General features: G+C 41.8%; 1 protein-coding gene across 1 annotated transcript; it reads left to right on the plus strand.

The window, feature by feature from the left end:
• The first annotated feature begins 3,360 nt into the window (after positions 1–3,360).
• Positions 3,361–16,357, plus strand: LOC130702547 (metabotropic glutamate receptor-like). Its single transcript, XM_057524232.2, has 13 exons — positions 3,361–3,597; positions 4,612–6,097; positions 6,184–6,457; positions 8,238–8,797; positions 11,461–11,573; positions 12,002–12,133; positions 14,019–14,273; positions 14,826–15,017; positions 15,132–15,212; positions 15,311–15,531; positions 15,642–15,708; positions 15,775–15,997; positions 16,050–16,357. Exons 2-13 carry the CDS (start codon positions 5,407–5,409, stop codon positions 16,352–16,354), a joined length of 3,114 nt encoding a protein of 1,037 aa, XP_057380215.1. The 5' UTR covers positions 3,361–3,597; positions 4,612–5,406; the 3' UTR covers positions 16,355–16,357.
• Positions 16,358–17,182: the final 825 nt, after the last annotated feature.

The raw sequence follows: 17,182 nt of genomic DNA on the forward strand, positions 1-17,182 counted from the left end.
AGGGTTGCCTCGGGGATATGTAGCTCTTTAAAAGAAAATACGTTCAGATTTATATATGTTTTTGATTTCACGTTGAAGCATTATTAATGATATTAGCCATTGGCTACGAAGAAAAAGGTTTGAAATTGCACACAAATTATGATTTTCTTTTTAATTTTCTTTCCTTTTTTTTTTGTTTTCGATGAACAGGGCAATTACGTGTGAAAGTCTTTGAAATTGGCGTCGCGCGCGTTGCGTTTGATTTATGTAATCAACACAACCCGGCAAGTGCGTCAGGGTTTTTTTTTATTTTTTATTTTGGCTCGTCGAAGTCAATTAGAAAGAGGGTCAAAAGAAAAAAAAAAAGAAATTTTGCGAATTAATCCGGCGTACAGAGTGTCTCTCCCCTAAGATGATGATGAAAGACCTTCAGGAGCAGGCGTCTTTTACTCCGACTGCTTCGCCATTAAATAAGCTCGATGACAGATGGAAGTCTATATAGCACGTCAAACATTTGTCTTCTTTTAGGAAGCACTAGCTGCTTAAAGGGGGGGGGGGCCAGTTGAAGTGCTTGGTTTTGCACCGACATTTCGCCTGCAGGGCCCACTCTCGGACGTGTTATATGGTTGTATTTATTTTTAATGCGCCTGACGTACAAAAGCAAAGTCTGAGTTTTTTCATATTTATTTTGTTTTTGGTAGATGACAAGTGTGACAGCCCTGCAGTGGACATAACACTTGAAAATGGTTCCTGGACGTCCTGCGTCCAACGGCCCATCAAAGACGGGCTGTTAAGCTCCCTCCCCCTTGTATTAACCTAATCAATCGTCAAATTCTATTACGTCATTAGACGTGTCAAAGGAACGTACTTTAGTGGCATTTACAACTTATTTTAAATTTGTTGAATTAAAACTTTTTTTATTTTGAAACATGGCTTTTGACAGAGAGGAAAAAAAAAAAAAGGAGTGGGAAGTACGATGCGGATAAAATCATTAACGCGCTCCGGGAGCGCGTTTCTCACGACGCCCGGACTTGAATCGCCAAGCAGAAAAAGTCTGACAACTTCAACTGTGACTAGCGAATCCCGTTTTTCTAACGTTTCGCCGTCTAAACACGAAAAGTTTTTTGCAACTTTTCTTTTTTAAAGAAATAAGAAATCAGGAAATCTTTTTCAGCATCAGCGATGACGCCTTTGTTGCCAGACAAAGTTAAGTATCACAGCATCTCTCGTAAAACGCACACACACTCCCGCATGTAAAATGTCATTCTAATAGTAATGATTCACATACAAGATGGAATCACGTCGAGGGAAATGAAAAGATTTCTCTCTTTTTTTTTTTCAAGTGTGTGGATGTGCAATGCGGATACATGGAACACACACGCCTCAAAGAGGGATGTCGGTTTGCTGCTCTGTCTGGTTATTCGATCCGCCGCGTGAAAGAACATTACGGATGTATTGTGAATGTCAAACATTTTCTTTCTTTTTTTTTTTATTATTGAGTATCGATTGCAAGTGTGACTTAATGCATTCATTTTGTGTTTTACAGAAAGTCGGTGAATGGGGAAGGCCAATTGTCTCTCAGGTGACATTTCTGAATATTGGAATGCTCAAAGTTTGATTCCTTTTGGCCGTGTACGAACATAGACGGATGAGCTGCATCGTTTCATCGAGTTTTGAACTGTAATGCCCGATCGTCTAGAAATGCTCGTCTCCTTTATTAGTGCGGCACGTGCAACGTACGTGAAAGACTTTTGCATATGTGTGTGTGTGTGTTGTGCAACTCGACGTGGGAGTCTTCCTCCGTCCCCTTCTAAAAGCAAGTTAGTGAACGAGAAACTTGGCTTTATCCGTGCGACACAATCGTCTGAGTTTGGTGCCTACAGTTTTCAAACCTCCATCTATAAAAAAAATCCGTGAGTTCTTTCTTTCTTTGGCCTTAGGCAGTTGAGGAACACGGCAAACTTGCAGCTTCCCCATTTAATGCGACCCGTGTTTTTCAGACGCAATTTGAATATAATGATGGCGAAATGTGAGCTGTTTGATCTCGATGTCTACAGCCGATGGGATTGCCTGGTTTAGCCTCTGTGGCAACATCACCTTCTTTGCATCCAATTGCAACTGAAACACACTGACAATCGAGCCACAACAATAGCAACGTCTCTACCCATTTATGTCTGAATTGCAAAAGTTATTCGCATAAATAGACTGGCAAGAGGAGAAGAGAAGCAAAAAAAAAGGAACATCTACATGTAAGTACTGCCATTGTTATCGCATGCGGATGCTTCAAGGGAGATAAATGCAATCGGCCATATCCGCATTCCCCTTTTTCTTTTATTTTTTTTTCAGGATGCGCTAAGGAAATGTGGATTCAATTTTTTATGTGGTAATTTTTAAGTTTTTTTTTTATGATTTAAATGACATTTTTTTTTTTTTTTGAAAGAAAACATGGCTTTAGGCGGAATTGAGATTGTGCATCGATGACTATAGTTTTTTTTTTTTGGAGGCGATAGCGAGGAGGGGTCAATCTCGCAGCATCGATTTGCTCTGAGACTCACGAACGGACCGAAAGGGAAAAAGAAAATCGACTGCCAAACAGAGTCGTCACACACGCAAAGAGGAGAGACGGGCCAACACACACACACACACACACACAAAAAAAAGAGACAGAGGGATCTATCCCCCTCAAAAAAAAAAAAAAAAACTCTGGAAAAAGAGGAACGTGATATTCTTCCGCTTTTTTTTTATTCATAGCCACAACTTCTCCCCACCCCCTCTTTTTTTTATCTAGGCTTCTCTACTCGCACACGTACATCAACTGCGCTCTTTTCTGCCGACGGTAGACGAAGAAATATTCACGAAAAAAAAAAAGGGAAAAAACCATCTGGCCAAACAGCGATGTTCCTTTCCGTGTACATAAAGAAACAAAAGAAAGTTATACTCCCGTCATTTCCCGGCCGTCAAGATCGAAAAATCAGGCCAAAAGAATTATTGCGGCAGTATATAGTTCTCCTCTCTGTGTGTGTGTGTGTGTGTGTGTATGTCAAATGGAGCCGAAGAAAAGACATAGTCAGCACACACACACACACACAAATACATGGACTTTTTGAATTCGATATTTTTTAGTCCATCGGATGCGGATGTACCCCGACAAATCTTTTTTTCTTTTTTAGCTGCTGCGCATGTGGAATCCAAGCCGGCGCGCTGGATTGTATCGCTTTGCTTGGAGCAAGCGCGGACAGATAGCCTCAGGCAAGGTTATATAGCTCTAAACTTGGGTAAGAGATGCTACCACCCTGAGGGAGGACGTCCGTGCGGAGAGAGAGAGAGAGAGAGAGGGACGGAACAAAACAAAAAAATAATTCCCGTCTTTTTTTTTTTTTTTATTATTATGATTATGATTTAGGCCTTTGCAAGTGTGTTCGTATACATCAGTGCGTCTGTGTGTCTCGGCCCGCACTGGCGGTGTAATCATCGTGGACGTGCCATCCCAAAAACAAACAAACAAAATGATTTGACGTCCGTTCCTGGAGAGAAAAAAACAAACAAACAAAATCGTTCCATTGGGGATATCCGCGCAAAGACACAGGAGGGCACTTGTTTCTATTTCCAAACGAAAAGGTTAGTTTTATTATATTTAGAAAAACTAAATGTTATTAGATTTTTTTTTTAATTTTTTTTAAGCGTTTTGATTTAAGGGAAAAGCTTTTTGGGGGAAGGGTTGGTTGACTGACAGCCAAAAAAAAAAAATGAAATTAACGTAGGCGGAGAAGGTGGTGTGTGTTTTCATTATGATATCGGGCAGACGGAGGGAAGTGGAAAACGAAAATGGCAGAGGAAATGTGAAAGAAGAATGGAAGAGATTCTTGTCTGCGTGCATCACGCATCATGTTGCAAACGGGGTCCGTTGTTAATGAGAAAAACATTCGCCGCTTTCTCTTGTTTTTTTTTTTTTAATCAGTACTTCTCGCGTGTCCTACACGAATGACTGCATTCCACATAGATGTGATACAAAAAGTCTTGCCTTGTACCTTCACAACGTCCGCCGTGTCGACGATTCGCAACGGATTATAATTAAAACTAAAAGAGAGGGGCTATTTTTTTTTTAATTTTTTTTTGTTTTGGAAACTTTTTTTTTTTTTTTAATTAGTTGGCAAGTCTTGAAACTTGACATTTTCATTTCACATTTCGTCCTCGATTTTTTTAAAAAAATTATGTCAGTTATGATTGGACGTAAATGGAATTTAATGCGATTTCCTTCCATCGATCTATGGTAACTGAAAAAAAAATAAAGATTAAGGGAAAGGAGTTGGTAGTTATTAATCACAAAGTCAAATAACTCAATCATAGACTACTCTGAGGACTTGAAATGCACTTTGGAAAACTAAGGTCTGTCCAGTTCCTCGAACGAGGATGAACAGAGTGGACATGGGCTATTCAAACCCAAAGAAATAAGAGAAGAGTCGCACGTATTGTTGCCATAAAAGAGTAACTGGCATCGCTTTCTTTTTTTTTATATTCCATTTGTTGTTTAAATTTTAACTGTTTTCCCCCCTTTTTTTTGTGATTGATTGAAGAGGAAAGTTTCAGGCTTTATACTTGATCATGTTTGGATCTTTCTTTTTCATTTTTCAGGCGGTGCAAAAAAAAAAAAAACAAAAAAAAAATGTGAAAAACGAAATGAACGAAAGTGCAATCGTTGCTAGCCGAGTGTGACGTCATTTAAACATCCAAAATTAGTGCCAAACACAAAACAAGTGGTGATACATAAGGTCGAGAAGAGAATGAATCCGGAAGGGGTGTTGCCGCGGGCGACGGAACACGAAACCGTGGCTGCACGCGGATGGTATGACAACGTGACAGGTGGTAGCTACCATCGCTGCGCCACCGACAAAATAACGAACGGGCAATCATCAGACGGCCGAGGAAAACAAACCGGCACTTAATTGCTCTCTGCTGCACGACACACACACACACACACACATGGAAAAAAATAAAAGTCCCTGTGACGTGATGATGACTTGCATCTCGTGCACCGATGATTAGCGCCGCGACGTCGACTCCCGCCGGCTCCCGGTGGACGACATTGATCCGAGTCAATCTAACAACAAAAACAACAACAACAGCAATCAAAAAAGAAGAGGAGCAGGACTCTTCTCTGTGTTTAATAAACAAGAGTGTAGATTGCTTGGCCGTCGCCTCAGGGCTTCTCGCCCGCAGGTGATGATCCAAACAGATCCATCCCCCCAACACGCGTCCCAGTGAAACCCCATTGGTTGACTTGAGGCCTTTCAAAAAAAAAGAAGGGGAGATGATTAAAGTCAACACTTGCTTCGTTTAGTGAAATTTGTGGGCGTGTCGGTGAAAACAAAAAGTGACACCTTTATTACCTTAAATTGATTTTAGTGCGTGAAAAAAAAAAAAAAAAAAATGGCGGATGTGAAGAGGGAAAGTGGAAGGCGGCGGAGCAATTCGACGTCGAAATGGTTGGTGCGTTCGTTTTGGTTCGTCGCTTGGACGTTTCTGTGGCTGGCCGTGTTGCGTGTGGTGGGCCAGCAACACGCGACGTCGCCCTCGAACTCTGCCGGATCGTCGATCCAGTTGGCGGGCGACATCATTTTGGGCGGCCTCTTTCCGGTGCACGTCAAGGGCGAGCGGACGCCTTGCGGAAGCGCCGTCTACAACCGCGGGATCCAGCGGCTGGAGGCGATGCTCTTCGCCGTCGACAAGATCAACCGCGAGGGCCGGCTCTTGCCCGGCATCCGCCTCGGCGTCAATGTCGTCGACACGTGCTCGCGCGATACCTACGCTCTCAATCGCTCCCTGGAATTCATCCGAGCTTCTCTCAACGCCATGGACCATTCGAGTAGCGTCAGCGCGGCCACGGCCGGCGCGGCTTCCTTCCAGTGTCGAGACGGATCGACGCCCAGGGATCGCCGGCCGCCCAGCCAGCAGACGAAAGGATTCGGCCCCGTTTTCGGCGTCGTCGGAGGCTCTTACAGTTCCGTCTCCATTCAGGTGGCCAATCTCTTGAGACTCTTCCGCATTCCGCAAATCTCGCCCGCCTCGACGGCCAAAGTCCTCAGCGACAAGTCGCGATTCGAATTTTTCGCCCGAACTGGTTTTTTTTTTAATTCTTTTATTCTTAAATTTGCATATATGCAAATTTTGATTTTTTTTTTTTTTTTTGTGAAAAATGCTTTGTAGTTCCGCCGGATGATTATCAGGCAATTACGTTGGTGGATTTAGTGGAGCGTTTCAATTGGACGTACGTCTCTACGGTGGCCAGCGAAGGATCGTACGGAGAGTCGGGCATCGAGGTGTTTCATCGCGAAGCGGGCGCGCGCAACATTTGCATCGCGCTGGCCGAGCGCGTCTCTTCGACGGCCGACGAACGCGTTTTCGACAACATCATCCGCAATCTCTACAAGAAACCCTTTGCTCGCGCCATCGTCCTCTTCACACGAGCAGACGACGCCAGGTAAATTGAGTTTTAATGAATCTCGTCGGCCATACAGCCACGCCCTTAAAACTGAACATTTGTTAAAAAAAACAAAACAAGAAAACTCTTTTCTTCATATCGTGTCTGGAACGAATCACGAAAGACCAACTTTCAAAGTCGATACAACCTAACCGTGTCCAGTCCAAATCGACTAACTCTGCCTCAATGGCGGATGACGTAACAACGGGAATAAATAAAAAAAAAAAAAAAAATAAGAATTCGGGTGAGGAAAAAAAAAAAGCACTCGATAGAAAGAGAGAGAGGGAGAAGAAAAGCCAACGAATTTATAGCGCGTGATGTGTTTGAATGGACCGCCAGATTGGAGATTTATATTTATAAAGGCTCTCGTTGACTTTTATAAAGCTCTCTCTCTCTCTCTCTCTCTATGCCATTCTCAATGGATGCAGTCTTTATATTTATAGAAAAATATAATAATACGAGAGGTAAAGGCCGGGAGGGGGTTTCTTTTTTTTTTTATCGGGTATCAACACGAAGAAATTTGTATCGAAAGTATCGTCTTTTTTTTTTTTTTTTTTTTTACATGTGCGTTCAACTTGGCTAGTGCCCGTCGTTGTGACGGTCCAACGGACTGATTTTTTTTTTGCATCGATTATTTGCCCGTTCTCCCCCTACCCGCTTTCTTTTTTTTTGAGACTCAGTGAAATGAAGAGGACAAGCCATTCAAGCAGCAATTCTAATATCGATTGTTCTTTATAGATCAATGCGTCATGCTTGATTGTGTGCCAGCGTCGCTCACACAATGCTCCCCTGTTTTACACCGAGTCAAATAAAAAGGGAGGGGCCCTGCGTGCCGGAATTAAGAAAGGAGAAAACAAAAATTTTTTTTTTTTTTTGTTGAAAAGTCTAATTTGCATTCATGTGAAATCGTATCGATATGAGAGTTTAAATACGTCAACTTGATGCACAGCTGGATGAAAATGGGGTACCGTGAAACTGATTGATTTACATATGCAGCCCCGTACGCTACGTTTTTTAAAAATAGAAATGGGACGCTTGTGAATGCGCTACGTGCATGCGAAATTTTGCAAAGATGGATATGATAATTCCCGTTCGCTAGACTTGGGGCTCTGTCATCCGCGCGAGCCTCTCTCTGCTCGCATTTGATGCTCGTCGGCACCCAACCCCTTTTGATCTAGTCTTTTCTCTCGAGTGGTTCACATTTATGGCAGGGGGGGGGGGGGGAGCCTTCTATCTCTGTCTATTGTCAGGCCAGCTCGTTTTTTTTTTTTTTTGCCCGTCCTGTTTCGTACGTCTATTACAAACAGTATAGAGTTCATTGTCCTGTTACTATTCCGCCCTTTACTGCCCCATCCGTATGTTAAACTTTTCTATATCCATTTTTTTGGAAGCTCCAAAATGTTTGCGGGTTTTTAAAAAATAAAAAATAAAAGTACTTCCGTATGGCAATGTTGCATCATCTGATAAAGGATGTGGCGATGGGATTAGATCATTTTTTTTTTATTGTCCCTTTAGTGACGTTGCGTGCATACTATCGGGGGCGAGTACGTGCACGAAAGAGAGTGGGGGGAGGACATAAACATAGTGGTTATAGAGAGAGACAATTGCCCCACCCTGGAACATTGTTTGGCCCCCTGATATTTTGTCTCTCTGCCCTCCATACCCCATCGATCGATGTCAATACGAACAACACAATAACAGCCGCATCTATTTTGTGTTTCTAAAATGTTTTGCAAATATTTGGCTATTAACAAGTTTCAATTGAAAAAAAAAAAATTAGGGGACTGTTAGCAGCGGCCAAACGACTGTCGATTACGTCACATTTCATCTGGGTGGCCAGCGACGGATGGGGACGCCAGCACAAGTTGGTCGAAGGCCTGGAAGATGTGGCCGAAGGTGCGCTGACCGTCGATCTCGAGTCGAAGAGCGTCCCGGGATTCGACGACTACATGCTGTCGCTGACGCCCGGAAACAACCAGCGCAACCCGTGGTACGGCGACTACTGGCAGGAAGTCCACGGATGCGTCCTGCCCCACAATCAACATCATCCGCAATCGACGTCCGCTCACGATGATCAGCCGGCCATCGGCAACGTTTCCGTTTGCCCGGCCGGTTTGAGGCTCACGCATCTCGGCTACGAACAAGACTCGAAGATTCAGTTTGTCGTCGACGCCGTCTACGCTTTCGCTCACGCCATATCGGCCCTGCAGCGCGACGTCTGCGGCAACGCTGCGACGTCGGCCCCTGGCCGACGCCCAGTCTACGGCGCCTGCCCGCAGCTTTTGAGTTACGACGGCGGCGATTTCTACACGAAATATCTACTCAACGTTTCATTCTTAGGTAGGACCATTTTCTATTTTTTTTTTTCAGGAAATTTTAATGTTAAGTTATTCATTTTCATGTCTTCTTTCGGGGATGGGACGAGAGGGCGTGTCTCTCTTGTTTAATAAAGGGGGGGGAGGGAATCGGGGCAAATGAAGACGTTTATGGTAAATGACGGACAAATGCCATGAACGAATTTGCATGTATTTTCATAACAATGGGGTAGTTATGAAAAAACATGCAATTCTGGAAATACTTTTGTTCTACCGTATTGGATAACTTCGTAATAGGGAAGAAAAGATCTCGGTGTGAATAAAATATTTGAGGGGGGGGGGGGGGGGGCGACTCGATTTTCTATGTTATAGCCTCGTAATGGAGTAATCATATTTTAGGGGCGAGTGTCATCTCGAAGCGCAAACGACTTTTTCTAGGAAAAATATTTCCACATCGCCAGCGTGTGAACGTTGTCCTCCCCTGTGCGTACTGATTCGATCCATTAGTTTACAACGACCAACTTGTCTCTTCCTCTTAACGAATCGATTTTCGTTCGGACGGCGGAGAAGAGAGAGGCAAATGACTTTTATTTTTTTTTTTTCCCCTTTCATATGACGATACATCAGCCATTGAAGGCATATCTATCATACAGAGATAGTGTGTGTGTGTGTGTGTGTGCGCGCGTATATATACAGGATCTATTCATTTACTATTAAGGGCTTCTCTTTTTTTTTTATTTTCGGTGCGATTGATATTCTTTTCAGGACTACGATTGATATAGAAACGGTTGGATGTTTATTGATCTGTAGACTATCGTAAAAACTGTTTTTTTTTTTTTATTAGATTGACTTTCGGAGTCAGTTGGGATCCGGCTTAAAGATGATTCAAATGTTTTGGGAATGTTTTCTCGTGATTGTTGTTCAAGCGATTTACAAAATCGTTTGGCTCTCACGAGAATGTAAAGTAGACACGAAGATTGACAAAAGGCGAGAGTTACTGTGCGGCTTTCAAACGCATGCAAGTGACAGATGAAAGAGCAAGAATGTTGCAACAAAGCAAATGCCATCATTCGGATATGTACTGTGCCTGTATTTACTCACACACAAGTTGAGAGTGTTATTCTATCAGAGATGACAAAAATATTCACATTCAGTTTGACATACTGTTCAAAATCACTGCTACTTTAGTAAATTTGATTCAAACATGAAAAAATAGAATTTGCCAAGCTACAGCCAAGTGTCGAATGACACTCAATTGCGCTTTGAAAAAAAAAAAAAAAAGACTTTTACATCAAAGTAGAGCTTTTCTAGATTGCAGAGGATTTTGACCTTTGATCATGTAGAATTGTAATTTGTGAATGTTGTTTACTATCTACGTACCAAGAGTTGGAGAAAATCATTAGAAAGAATAACAATCACAACTATATAGATTTAGCAATTCCTGCTCATTCTGCGAACAAGGCTTCAGGATGAAAATGAAGCTGAAACCATTAATAACCACGTAAAGGAACTTTTCAAAACAAACTTTTTCCTTTGTATTCGAATATCATCACGTTTCATCATTTGCATATATTACAAAATAATCCCGGGGGCTATGTAGACAAGTGCATCTCCCGCACGACAACGATTGATTTTATGGCTATTTTGGGTTGCTGCGCTTTCACGTCGTTTATACATCTAAAGTACATACGCATTGTGTACATCTTAGATAGACGTCAATAGCGTCCTTGCATTGATGTACGCAAGCAAAAACAAAAAAAAACATGAGTTTGATCATAGGAAAGTAACCACCTGGAGAAAAAACAAAAAATACGGAGATTAAATAGCTCATGTCTATGCATTGTATTAAAAAAAAGAAAACCACACACATTTTCGGATATATTGTTCTCGACCAACCAGGATATACATAATGCATATCTAATATAAAGCACAGCAGTTGGTCTATCCCTAGATACTTTGGCGTGTTTTTTTTTTTTTTTTTGGGGGGGGGGGGGGGGTCCCCATCCATCGTCTTCATCGATCAATCGTCCCTGGACGTGATCGGTTGCTTGTCGCACTGACCAGAGCCTATCATTTATATTCGTTTGCGACACACCTGGCTGTATATGTATAGAAAATAGCTTTATATAAAGCCTGTATACATAATTTTCCATGATTTTGTATTCAACTGCGATCGGCCAACTTTGGATCGTGCAAAGTCTACTGCGATCAACGTGAGAGAATTGGTTTCAACAGGACACACGCAAAAATCGCTCTTCCTATATGCAAATTTATATCGAATAAAGAAAAAGAAAAAGGCGGTTCGAAAAGAAGTTTTTTTTAAAACATAGTTGCCAAGCTTTCTGTCTTTTGAAAATGCGATTTGGCATTATCGCCATAAATACTAATGGCCGTTCTTTACTTTTCAGTAGCAGACGTAGTTTGCCCAACCGCGTGACATATCAGCACGATGCAGCATTGTGCTGCATGCATTTACGACATGATATTTATGACGTTTTAGATGCACATAGACACAGTCCTTCAGTCCAGTACGTTTAAAAGCAGCAACTATATTAGAGTGCCTTAGTTAGAAGTGTATAATAGTACTTTCTTTTTGTTTTCTCATATCAGTCAACTCAATAGGGACGAGAGACACACTCTATTTGCAGTAAAACGTTGGAAGTAATTTGTGATGATTATTTTGTTCAGATCCGGCCGGAAGCGAAGTGAAATTTGACGCCCGAGGAGATGGACTGGCTCGCTACACTATTATGAATTATCGTCGACTTCCCAACGGCGCTAACAACGGCTACGATTACAAGGTATACATTGTCCTCTTTCCCTTTATGAACTATATGACACACAATCATGTGCAAAGCAGTCAGAAATGATTTTCCTTCTTAACATGTCACTTTTAAAGTGTATCTTAACTTAGATGTCCAGTTTGTTTTCATAAACTTTGGCCAAATTTGCTAATTTCATTGTACCATTGATAGGTTTATCAGCAGTTAACGATATTGATCAACTAAATGTTGCAAAATGATTTTCAAGGAATCACGTGTGACATAGTGGCCCATCTCAAACTCAACTCACTCCCCTTTTTCCCAATTTACCCAAGATCTATCATGGGTAATTAATCTTTCAATAGAACTGTATTGACAGGTGTAAGTGGTATCTCAGTTAGACGTAATTAAGAAAAATCCTTGGTAACACTGTTTATGCAGTAAGTAATCTCAATTTTCAATGACAGGAGGTTGGCAAATGGTACAACGAGCTGGAAATGGATCCGGCTGACGTCGTCTGGACCCGCAAACAATCGGCAATCCCATCCAGCGTCTGTTCTCAACCGTGCGGCGTCGGTGAAGTGAAAATCACTCAGCAGGTAAATACGAAACGTATTCTTTTAAAACTTCCTCTTTTATTCTCTCTCACACATTTAAAAGCTCAGCAAACTCAAACTTAAACATAAAGATATACAAGAAGGCCTTGGGGACATTGGGAACGTCTCCATATATCACGGAGACAAACAACAAAATGGGGGAAGTCAGCACATATGAAATTCACGGGGATATAAACAAACACAGGAGAAATGGAGAGAAAAAAAAAGGGATGTAGAGGATCGATTCACTGGGGGAGGCAAACATATACACAAAAGGCAGGAGGCATTCAATCGATTTCCATGCGCAATCCCCAATATCTTTTATTTTGCATATTTAATAAAAAAAAAAAAAAAAAAAAAAGAATCCCCCCAATTCAGTTATTATGCACTACACCATACACATGTGCTTCGCATTTGTGTGTGTGCATGAAAAGGACTTATTCTCTCATTCACGGCCGCGGGATCTATCCCTTTCTTTTTCCCTAAATAACAAGAAAAGCTTTTTAATATATGCAAACGCCATTTCATCTGCAAGTAGACGCAACAATAGTAGGGAAGAAAGCCAATAAGTTTCTTCCCCTTTTTTCCCACTAGTCGTCATCAAAACATTCATTCCCCAATCATCTTCTATTTCTCTTCCAGCACACCGTATCGATCGCTATTCTTCAAAAGTTCGATTACACGATAGAATTGCCTACTAAATGGCATCATCAAAGAACGGGGGAAAAAAATTACGAGCTGGATGCAGTTGATGTTATTTTTTTTTTTTCCAGTATTTATCTACACGAGGGGTGGGGGAGGTCGGTTGTCTATAAAAACGGGGAGACATCAAAGTTAATTGGCTCTTTTTGCCTTTCTTCACCTCGCCCCGCCCGCAGCGTCAGTGTGTGTAACTGTTATTCCACTTCTGTGCGTCTCTAATAGCTCATCATCATCGCCCGGTTTGCGAGACTGGAACTAATGCACCACAGTATCGGACCATTTTTCTTTTTATATCTAACCCTCTCTTCCCCTAAAAAAAAATTCTTATAGATACATGTTGATCTATTTATCTTTTATAGGACATCATTTTTTATTTTTTTTTTTCCAAAGGCAGACGGATATTTATCCGCTTTCATCAGAGATGCTACGGCTCTTGTCTAATATGGATATAGATATTAGATCGTGATACGTTGGTTCCCCTAGCACATCAGCTTGAGCCCGTCTATACCCAAAGATCTTACGGGACATTCGGCTGCGGGCAATCAAAAGTCCCAGGTCCACATCCATATCTGCCAGCTATCCATTTCTTCTTTTCTTATGTGTGTACGTCCCGCCTGTCTCTGTGTGCGGTGATGGACTTTAGCGAGTTTCTAATCAGCAAACGGGAATGGCAACGTTTTCTTTTTTTTTTTTTTCCTTTCTTTTCTGCCCCTTTAACTGGATAAAGTTGATGCAGCGAATTTCTATTGAAAACAGGGAAGATAAGGGAAATGCTATTAAAGCCATCTTGCAAAGGGAAACGGACGTTAGGGGTTCTAATAATTAGCTGATCATCCGTGTCGGACGAATGTAACTGGCCACAATTGCGAAAATTATCTATCGATTTTGGGCGTCATTTTGTGTTCATGTCGTCATGTTCACATTAAGTTTGACAGTTTTTCTCGAATTCTCCCTTCCGCCGATCTTGCCTATTTATTTATCGATTATTCGAGGATCGCGTGTCTGGGACAAAAGCGAACCGAATTTCTCTTTCCTCGTCAGCTCTCGTTGATTGGATCAATACGATAGCTGGGCGTTTTTTGTTTGTTTTTATCTTCTGTGCACTTTCTATATAAACACACACACACACAAAAAAAACAATAAAATCTAAAAAAATAAAATAAAATCAACGTCTTTATTATGATAGGGCGATACGTGCTGTTGGAGCTGCGATCGGTGCGACCCGTGGGAATACGTCGAGAACGAGTTCAAGTGCGCCGACTGCGGTCCGGGACGTTGGCCTTACGACGACAAAAGAGGCTGTTTCGACCTGGAAATGCAGTACATGAGATGGGACTCGCTTTTAGCCATCGTTCCCATCTGCGTCTCGTGCTGTGGCATCCTCCTCACTGTCACGGTCATTTCGATTTTCGTCAGGCACAGCGAGACACCCATCGTCAAGGTAAATATGGGAAAATCCACTACACATAGATCATAATCGAAAGCTTTTTGTAATGTATACAATCTGCCGTTGGCAGCTGGAACATTTCTTTTTTTTTTTTTTTTTTTTTTTTGGCTTTGATTTTCACTTAACGTGTACTCACAGAAAGTCCTCTCGGAAATCCCAAGTCGTTTGCGCAGTAGAGAGCGAAGCCAATCGGAATGGCTTTATAAAAGATACACTCTTGGTGATCGGAAATGGAAGCCATCAGCGACACTTGATGTTGTGATAGAAACAGGGGAGGGGGGCCCAAATCTTTCCCATCTATTATCTACCGAGAGACAGAAAAGCGGAGGGGGTGGGTGGCATCGAGATTGACACTCTGTGTACACACATTTACAATGGGAACTATAAGATGCCGCCAAATCGGGACCGATTTAGACGTGGGTCGATCTTGGAAAATAGATTTTTTAAAAAATTCTATTCGATGTTTTCTTATGATTTCTTCTTTCATCTATCGAAAAAGGGCAGAATTGTTTATTTAAAATTGTATTTAATTATTATTTTTCTAAGGCATCCGGAAGGGAGTTGAGCTTTGTGCTGCTGGGCGGCATCCTGCTCTGCTACTTCAACACGTTCACCCTCCTGGCCAAGCCCATGATATTCACGTGCGCCATCCAGCGGCTCTGCGTCGGCACCGGATTCTCCATCGTCTACGGAGCCCTCTTTACCAAAACCAACCGGATATCGCGCATCTTTGACTCGGTAATTTTTTCGTTGCTAGTTTGCGCGAGGGCTTTTTTTTATGTATATTTTATTTATGTTCTTCACCTAATTAACTAATTAATTAACGTTTGGCCTCGGCTGGAATACGATTAGGCTTCACGCTCAGCCAAGCGGCCAAGTTTCATCAGCCCAAAATCTCAAATGGTCATTACTTCGTGCATCATTTCATTTCAGGTTAAATATTTTCGTTTAGTTTGTAGCCGCTCGTTTTTGATGTTGGCAAAAAAAAAAAAATAAAGAAAGAAAATGTCAAACGACTTTGTGTATTTTAGCTTTTGGGCACGGTCCTCTGGATGTGGATGGAGCCGCCGGGTACGAGGGCCGCCTACCCGCAACGAGACCAAACCATCCTCAAGTGCCGAATGGAGGACTCTTCCTTCTTGCTCAGCCAAGTCTTCAACGTCCTCCTCATCGCCGTCTGCACCGTCTACGCCGTCAAGACGCGCAAAATCCCCGAAAATTTCAACGAATCCAAATTCATCGGATTCACCATGTAAGAAAAAAAAAAAAAAGAAGAAAAACGAAACAGTTTTTTGAATTGATTTTTCTGAAATGTTTATTGATCGATCCTTTTTTTTGGGGGGGGGGGGTCGTTGTATTTAGGTACACGACTTGCATCATCTGGCTGGCGTTCCTGCCCATTTACTTCGGGACGGCCAACACGAACGAGGTGAAATTATTTTCATAAATTAATTTTTTTTAAATAACAATCATTTTTGGATCATTTTGGAAACAGATTCAAATAACGACCATGTGTCTGACGATCAGTCTCAGCGCCACGGTGGCTCTCGTCTGTCTCTACGTGCCCAAAGTCTACATCATCGTGTTCCATCCGGATAAAAACGTCCGGAAACTCACCATGACTGCCACCTATCGGAAAGCGCCCACCCGACAGGGTACCGCAACCAGCTCTCCGCCGGCCAATAATTCCAATCATAAATTACCCAATCATCATTCGGGTACGCATCTTTACCTTTATTCAAGGACAAAACAATAACGTCTTTTGGTTAGCCGTAGGATATTGTTGCGATTGCGGACAGGAATTCTCAACTGGCGGCGAAAAAGTGCAGCTGCAACAAACTGTCGTAACGCAACAAAACCAGCAGAAGCAATCCATCTCTGCAGTGGCTCGAGTCATTGTGGCTCCTGTGGATCAGGAGAATTCATCATTGTGCAATGAATCAGCCGAAGAGACGGCCGACGACACGAGCAAGAACAACACGCCCGCAATCAACCGGAGGCAGCACGTCGTTCACGTTGGACTGTCTTCCGATGGCCTCATGCTGGACGACCACGAGAACGTGACACTCCTCTGAAAATAATTTCTTTCAACAAAGAAAAAATAAGTAAATAAAATCTTTAAATAAATAAATAGATTTTAGGTAAGATTCGAAATTTGATAAATTCTAATAATAATGAATAACAAATTCTATATATTTGATTTAAAAAAGAAGAAAAAACAAACAAGGAGAGATTATTTGCTCACTGTGCCGAGTGTCCCTTCAAATAATTGTAACTTTGTTCTCTCAGCACTGTCTGTGTACTGAAGTGACCCCCAAGTCTCTTCTCCGCTACATCAGTTCCCTGTGTCATCTCCGCGTAAAATTCACACGTGATTGAACCTTAACGGGAAATACCACAGGACATCTTCCCAATCTCTTGTGCTACACTGTTACTGCTGCTCTCGCGTTTTTATTGATCGATCGTATCGATCTGGGCACCATCTACCACCCCATGTAGAGCATTTTCACGTTCCTTGTGTTCCACCGCACACTCCCTGTGAAATCTTATGATCCACGTCACTTTTTTAGGCTAACAATGTTTTATGAATATCAAAGCTGTACATGTTAATCATACACACACACACACTCGATTAGAACGTACTCTCAGCTAATTCCACCATTATTTGATATGATTTTATATCAAAAGATAAATTGATCTCCTGTCCTTGTTAAGCTGTTAAGTCATTCTCTAATTTCTAGTCTTCACAGTGAATATTTACTACTGTTTGTTTCTACTTGTTTATTTGTTTGAGAAAAATGCAGCATAATTATATACAACTGGGGAAAATTAACAAGATCTCTGAGCTTTACTTTAAGTTTTTGTAATTCGTTGGAATTAGCAAAGAAAATATGACTCGTACC

Source organism: Daphnia carinata, chromosome 6 (genome assembly GCF_022539665.2).
Source record: "Daphnia carinata strain CSIRO-1 chromosome 6, CSIRO_AGI_Dcar_HiC_V3, whole genome shotgun sequence".
Classification (NCBI taxonomy): domain Eukaryota; kingdom Metazoa; phylum Arthropoda; class Branchiopoda; order Diplostraca; family Daphniidae; genus Daphnia; species Daphnia carinata.